We start from the raw sequence: 7,714 nt of genomic DNA on the forward strand, positions 1-7,714 counted from the left end.
TGTTCCAGCTCTCTTTTTTCGAACACACGCAGAAAAACCATGCTAGCTGTTGGGGACTTGTTCTCAAATGCTACGAATTAAGAACAAGACAACACAAAAATGTTAAACGTTAATGTTCTTCGTCCTTCGAAGCATTATTTCCCTTAGGATATAATGATCTTCAGACGAAGGTCATGAAGGACATACCTTTATCATCGCAGTATATGTTAAATAAAAGAGGAAGCATGTGACATATAAAAGACAACATAAACAATCATATAGCATTATTAATTCATTCTTATTATATAATCATTGAAAAGCAGGAATAGTATTGAATTACAAAAGTACCTTCGACTTGATAGAAGGCAAAAAGTACCAGCGTGACGCAAAAGCAAAAATCAGACCGCGTGAACAGTATGGGGTACTGTTCATCTATTTATAGGCACAGGACACAGCCTATGAGAAATTACATCCATGCCCTTTACATTTGTTATTGACTTATAGATAAATCTATGAGGACTAGATGGCCTTTTCCCTTTTAAGTCGGTTCCCTTTTCTGCGATTTAGCCGAAGCTCCCTTGCGCGCAGCTTCGAAGCAACGACAACCTTCGTCACGATCATGTTCTTCCTATCGTGTATGCTTTTATCCTGAGTTCGAAGGTACCTGTCCATAAGCAATGCTTGGAAGACATTGTTAAATTACGTTTTTGAGGACCTTCGGAGGATGAAGGACCCCAACACTAGCATTGCTTTTTAGGGCTAGTTTAGAAAACTAATTTTTTTTTTCAAGGGATTTCTATTATTTTCCATTGAGAAAATAAAAATGCCTTAGAAAATTGGATTCCCAAACTAGCACTTAGTGTGTTTTTTCAAGTAGAGCTCCAGATTAGCAACATATTTGATACCCTGTTATTATTCTACATGGTAACATCGGCAGGCATCCATGAACAGAATGTATGGTTACATCTAATATTTCGAACATTTGGTTTTGGTAAAAGCCTTACAACATCTACCTATCTCATGAGACAATGCAGAGAGAATAAGCAAACATTACACTCCACTTTAAACATCTCAGGAAACTCAGCGTGCGTTCTCAAGAGCATACGAGTACACACAACAAGATTCTGGGTTTCATAATCTACAACAGGGCCAGGTCTCAGCATTCTCAGTTCGTGCATAAAACACCTGGCGCTCATGGTGCAATCCGGAACATTTTGGCGGTTTGAAGCTCGAAACTAACTCAACGCGTTGCCCCATAAGCTCCAACAGTAACCCTCTCGATACTAACAGCCATCTAGAGTTTGTCAATTTTTTGAACCCACCTTGGAAAACCTCCTTGATAACTTGAATGCCGAGAACTGGTGCACAGCTTGACTTTCTGTGATTGTGCTACAGCTTTCCTGACTGCTCTGCTCTGAAGTCCTGCGCAGGACGTCGAAGAGGGAAACACCTGAACTCGTGTTACACTCTGGAGTTGCCCTTGTCCCCTCTGGTTTCGGCTGTGAACTGAACTTGGCCTTCTTGGGTTGAGAGGAATTGGTCTGATCCTGCAGGATGAAAACAAAAACAAGAAATGATGCTATCATAGAGCAGATTCAAACTCATCCTGCAGAGTAGAGTTTCCAAAGAAACTTACCAGATCTAAATTACTCTCTGAAGTAGAAATGCAGCTCCTACTGCTGCTATTGCTGTCATCACGACCAAATACATAGGATCTATAGACTGATCTGTGAGAAGATGCCAGTGAACCACTGGCTGTTCGTCCAAGAAACGATGACTACAAGGAACACAAATGATGTCATCTTATGGTCAAACATACCAAAGTGAAACTATCCAGAATCTCTGATAATAATAGATGCAATGCATGAAGGTCATAAAACTATCAGCAGTGGAATAGTATGGAAGCATTGTGGGCAGAAGTACGGTATATAATTAATAGAGAACCAAAAGTTGCAATCACCAAGAACCAAGAGGTGTGCTTATCATAAGGTGGTACACATCCATCCTCCAGTTTCTGGTTGTAAGATTTCAAAGTCACTCTAGGAATTAGCTTGAGTGAACTGTAATGTTTCACGATAATGATCCAAACCCAACATCAGATGGTTGGTTCATGTGTTGTTTATAACACATACAACAATGCAAAAGTGAGTGCACAAGTATGAATGGTATGGTACAACTTTGAGATCATGAAAACGCTTATATTAATCCATGCTTCTGTAGACTTGATGAGCATGGAGGTGCTTCCATCAGTGTCCTCTGATGGTTTTAATGGTGAACAGACAGTTATATTAGGGAAAGTTTGGATTAAATATGGGAAAGTGGTTGTATTCTGTAAATTAGTTTATTCAGCACCATGTATTGGTAGTATGAGCGATTAACAATGCTGCAATTGGTCTGCACCCTATGAATATGATGCTTAGAGATCACATAAAGACATATGGTGGTTCTGAACTAAACTACAGCTTACATGCCAACACTACTACACTAGTTCTGCAGTTGCAAGGAGATAACATGGATAGTCCCTTTTATGTGTCTGTGGTTTATCAGGTATAAGAGAATGTTTTCGCAGTCTAATACAGGGCCACAGGGTTAAATTGGAACAATCTAGTGAACTATCAGAGAGAGTAGTCATATATCATATTATATGATACTTGAAAGTGTGATTGGGACTGGTTCATTGCAGACTTTTAGTGTTTGAGTCATTGAGAAACAAACAAAACAAAACAAAAGATGCACTTGACAGCTCAAATGTGTCTCATTACGATGAGTAAACAGAACAAGTGCAGAGCAGGGATGTCTTAGTCAATAGTTTTTTATAGGCATGAGAGTATAGTTGCAGGAATAGCATGACATTGTGTTTCCTTTACTTCTGAGCTGTGCTGGCTGTCAACTATCCCTTAGCAATGTCATTTAGTTTATACAAAATGATTGTGTTTCACAAAAAGCACTGCCTTTACTTTGACATTTTTTAGAATGACTAATATATATAACCCAGCATTTTCTGCACCCAAGAACTTGTGGGCTAACTCTTCAGCATAGTATCTCCGGTGACATGCATACCAGTTTACCCAACTTGGCTCATACTTACAGACTGGGCTATGGTTGTTTTCTCTTTGTTAGTGCAGTAATAATGCATTTCATTCATTCATCGCTTCACTTCTTGTCTAGCAAGCTTCAGCAATTTATTTATAGCTAAAAATGAACATATCTGTTGAGTTAATTTGGTCATGTCAAGGACTTACATTTTAATCTGGAACACCATGTGTTTGATAAAAAAACATTCAATAAAATCTGGAACACCACACTGGATATGCCAAGGTAGATTTGATAACTTTATTCTGGGACTAAACAAAAAAAATGATATGTGTTCTATTTTGTTAAATGTCACACCAGCTTCTATCATTCTACCATTATTGTTAATTCTTGTCAATTTGCCCAAAGAATTGACGTTAGACATGATACAATCTCTATCAGTTACTGAATTCAATGCCTATTAACTTTATGATGGAAAAGATCATGGCATGTTAGAAAAGTTCAACTACGAAACAATAGTTTGTAGTAAGTATAGCCACTGACAGCTTAGCAATAATCACTAACCTTTGAAGCAATGGTGTTCCTTCCAGCCATAAGCATTTCATGATTTGCTGAAAGAATTTAGGAATTGTTGGTGAATCAATTATGAGGCTCGTTCAAAAGAGCAGCAATGCAAAGACAGTTTGGAAGAAGGGCACCCTTACATGTTGATTGCTTTCCTCTCATCTTAGGTTTAGGAGCAATATTGAGCTTCTTTATTAGACTAAATACCTCCCTTGAGTTGTCATCTTCTAATGGGGATATCAATGTATTATTATCAACCTATGTAAGAAAATGTTATCTCATTCAGTTATTCTCAAATTAATTACTGCAGTGTAAAATGAAAAATTGTTCAGCGCCATTAGCATGGCAAGGAAGGGACTAGCAATATTGGATAAATTAATTAAATTATCATACAATCTCAAGCACCAGAACTAAACATGAGTATAACCACAATATACAATATCAAGCATCAGAATGGAACATGAGAAGTACCATAACTACGAAACCATCAATCATAGACAAGATGAATCATTCAGATATATCAATATTTACTACTTACTTCTCGCTTTGAAATGCGCTGACGAGCCAAATGCTCCTCTATTTCCTCATCATCCGAGTGCTCATAAGTATCATTGTCATCTTCAAACATCTTTGCAATCATCTGTTTTGCCTTCTCTGAATTTTGTCGCACAATATTTGCTGGAGTTAAATCTTCATTTTGGGATCCTTCCTCACAATCAGCTACATCTTCATCTTCATCTTCGTCTTCGTCTTCGTCTTCATCTTCATATGCTGATTCTTTTTGCTCCCGATGACCAAACTTCAGCCTTTGGATAACATTATTTGTTTCAGCAGCATCCTGTTGTTGAAGCCACTTTTGGTGGAGTTCATTACGCTTCTCGTGATCTACTTCTTTTTCTTCATAACCAGCTGCTATTAGGTCATTGAACACCTCGTTTTCATCGCTTCCATCATCTTCTTCATTGTCCTTAAATCTAGTCATGTCATTGTCACTATCATCCTCTTCCTCAGCTTCATCATCTAGAAAATCCTTTAAGATAGCATCATCTGGACGTGAGTTTCCTCCGATGGCTTGTTGGAGGTGTTCAAGAGTATGTACATCATTATTCTGAGCGCTTGGATCCATGTTCTCTTTATCATTATTTTCTTCGTCTTCTGATGAACTGAAGCATAAAATGCATAGCAACATGAATACTGTATGTGCATACCATACATTAGGCAGAAATGAGCTAACAACAAACAACAACAATACATATCTTTCCTCTGTTAGGTGTGCAAGTTTTTTTGTCAAAAATTCAAAACATAGAAGTCAATTAAGGGCTTCAGAACTGATTTGGGTAGTCAAAGTTGATAATACTAACATAATTCCTTCATTTAGCCATTGAAATTTAATGCCCCTGCCAGGGATAACGATCCTGTTTTCCTATCAATGAAAGGTGTAGGTTCTTCATCCTTTGTTGACCATACAAAAGTCAACACATGGCTAGGTGCAAAATAATGGACTCTGGTGCTGAAACCAATACAAATATACAATAATCCCAATGGTTGTTGTGGAAAATTGAGAATGGATGATACAAGAAAAGTATACACACTTACATTTCATCTGTACTCTCAGTAGGGCTTGAAGAAGGGGGCAGTTGACTCTGATCTACTGAATCGTTATGATTATTACTTGGCTGGGTGTTCTCGTGATTCTCTTGCAATCTATCAGAAAATTCCTGGCAGAATCGAACAATAAATTGTAGTTTGCTAAACAAGATGTTGAATATAGATAAGTATTATGAGCTCCTGATAGAATCAAACAATGAATTGTTATTTGCTAATACAGAAATTTCATCATTGCAAATGTAGTTGCATATGTAGTGTGTTTAAAGTCATTAATCTGCTTAATAAGACCGCGATCACATAATTTATAACATCTCAGATCCCTGCTTGCAATTTACTGCATGATATAGATAAATCATCCTCCTATTCTGCTGTGACAATTTATTTGCTGTAGATGGCAGCAGAATTGGATAAGGGGACAATACCTCATCTGAAGCTTTGGTACCACAGTTATAGAGATATTTCTCCTTGCAACTCAAACCATCCTGCAAGCCAGATTATTATATCAGTAATGTATTATATGGACACCGCAATGCATATTAATCTAGAGAAAGCAATGCTCACCTCATCCTCTTGAACACTATCACACCGATCAAGGCTGTGGCCATTTGCTCCAAGCTCCTTTTCAGCGCCATCCTGCAATTACAACGCCACTTTAAACTCTTTGGACACTGCATAACATAATCAAGACAAATGGATTTAATGAAAACTCACAATCCTCAAGTCTTTATCAAGTGCCACTTCTTTAGACTGAGGCACATCCAATTGCTCAGCCAAATCAACCACTGGCTCCGGAACAGCATCATTGTCATCACTGTCTTCAATAGAAGTATTTGATCTGAAATCCAAAGTAAAGAAAAGCAAACGTTGTTTAAGGTTCCTGATTGTGTGTGGGAAGTGGATTGGGATCAAATTATGGAAACCTCAGAGAGAAAAATCTGTACTTCTTCAGAACCTCCATCTTACGAAGGCGGATCTTCTCCAGGACAGATGAGATGGGCTTGTGAACTGGCTGCACAGTTGGTTTGAACGACGCCTTCCTCGTCTCTACAATGAACAAAAATGAGAACAAAGATAAAATCTCACCATCTAAATTCTACTCGCATGTGCAAATGACGTGTATGTATACCCCGCAGCAGCCTCTGTGACTCGGCATGGATCGAATCAAGCTGCGCCCTCCTTTCCTACACACATGAACCCACAGCACCACACATCAGCAAAACCGGCCAGCAACTGAACTAACCAACGGCCTGACCCAGAACGCAAAAGAGAACGGCCGGTTACCTTCTCAGATCGCTTCTTCTCCCGGGCCGACTCCATGGTCGGTGCCTCCTCTTTCCTCTTCCTCTTGCTCCTCTTCCCCTTTGCCTCCGCCCTCGCCCCCGCACCCGAAGCCACCTCCCCGTCCGCTTCGTCCATGTCGAGACGCTTCTTCGCAGACCTCTGTTCCCTCCGTAGCTCCTCGATGAGGCCGCCGCCCCCCAGTCCGTCGTCGTCGTCGTCGCCCTCACCGTCCCCTTCGGCCGGCGCGCCCAGCGGGTCCCACTGCGCGACGCCGGCGGCCCCGGAGAACAGCGGGTCGAGCCCGTCGTCCTCCTCGTCGCTGTCGTTGTCGGGGGTGACGGTCGGCTGCAGCGGCGGCGACACGGGGGCGGGAGAGGGATGCGGTAGCGGAGTCGGGGCATCCGCATCTGGCGGCGTCGGCGGGTGTGGGGAGGTGTCGCGGGAAGGGAACGCCAGGGTTTCCTCGCCCGGCGTCGCCTCCGCCAGCAGCGGCGGAGGCGGAGGCGACAAAGGCGGAGGCGGGGAGCCGACATGAGGGCTGGTGGTAGTGGCGGTGGTGGCGGTGGCTTGGGAGGAGGATTTCTTGAGACGCTTGAGGCGACGAGGCGGGGACGCGACGGGGGACGGTGGGAGCGCCAGGAGCTCCGCCTCGTCGAACGGCTCCGTGTCCATAGCGCCGCCCGCGTCCTCTCCTCCCGGGATTTCGGCGAGTCGAGGTCGGGGAGCGGCGAGGCGAACGGGAATGAGGATGGGTGGATTGGAAAAGCTGTGACGGTTAGATTTTACTTGAGATGGGAGGAGGGAGCCGTAGGCGCGGGAGAATGTTCGAGTTTTGCAAGGTTCGCGCGAGTTTTTCGGTTTTCCTAGTTTCTCCGGCCTTCTTCTTTCCCCTACTGCGGGCCTGCGGGCTGCGTTTGTGTTTTTAGCGGGATCCGATCAGCCGAGGTCGGCTTGGTGCGGCTTAGTCCTATTGGGCTCGTGAGCCGGTTTGCCAACCGCAACAATAAATTAAATTTAAAACATAAATTATATCACTAGATCCTAAAAATATTTTAAACTATATCTATAATTAAATCCAAAAAAATAAAAAATAAATCAATAATCATAACATATCATTACATGATATGGTTAGAGGTGACAATTGACTCTAAATTTTACATTATAAGATTTAAGAATCGAATCAGATTAAGATCGGGTCTTATTTCTTTCTTTTTTAACTAAAATTTGTTTATGGCCCTACTATTTTGTG

At 41.5% G+C, this 7,714-nt stretch overlaps 1 protein-coding gene across 2 annotated transcripts; it reads right to left on the reverse strand.

Moving 5' to 3' along the window:
* Positions 1–919: 919 nt before the first annotated feature.
* LOC103644229 (hepatoma-derived growth factor-related protein 2) lies at positions 920–7,350 on the reverse strand. Of its 2 annotated transcripts, none has more exons than XM_008667427.4 (12): positions 6,466–7,350; positions 6,311–6,365; positions 6,126–6,228; positions 5,896–6,019; positions 5,746–5,817; positions 5,607–5,666; positions 5,173–5,294; positions 4,115–4,739; positions 3,717–3,834; positions 3,577–3,623; positions 1,616–1,756; positions 920–1,526 (listed from the first exon to the last, which is right to left on the reverse strand). In XM_008667427.4, exons 1-12 carry the CDS (start codon positions 7,135–7,137, stop codon positions 1,284–1,286), a joined length of 2,382 nt encoding a protein of 793 aa, XP_008665649.2. In that variant the 5' UTR covers positions 7,138–7,350; the 3' UTR covers positions 920–1,283. The 2 variants fall into 2 exon arrangements, with proteins under 2 accessions (XP_008665649.2, XP_020402606.1); XM_020547017.3 differs by having other exon boundaries at positions 6,105–6,228.
* Positions 7,351–7,714: the final 364 nt, after the last annotated feature.

Source organism: Zea mays, chromosome 1 (genome assembly GCF_902167145.1).
Source record: "Zea mays cultivar B73 chromosome 1, Zm-B73-REFERENCE-NAM-5.0, whole genome shotgun sequence".
NCBI lineage: Eukaryota > Viridiplantae > Streptophyta > Magnoliopsida > Poales > Poaceae > Zea > Zea mays.

What these genes read in the sequence shown, in the direction of transcription:
- LOC103644229 (XM_020547017.3), bottom strand. Translation starts at nt 7,137, where the DNA reads ATGGACACGGAGCCGTTCGACGAGGCGGAGCTCCTGGCGCTCCCACCG. An exon ending in AGAAGAAGCGATCTGAGAAG is followed by an intron (nt 6,366 to 6,465) that starts GTAACCGGCCGT and finishes TCATGTGTGTAG; the next exon opens with GAAAGGAGGGCGCAGCTTGA. An exon ending in CAGAGAGTAATTTAGATCTG is followed by an intron (nt 1,527 to 1,615) that starts GTAAGTTTCTTT and finishes TTCATCCTGCAG; the next exon opens with GATCAGACCAATTCCTCTCA.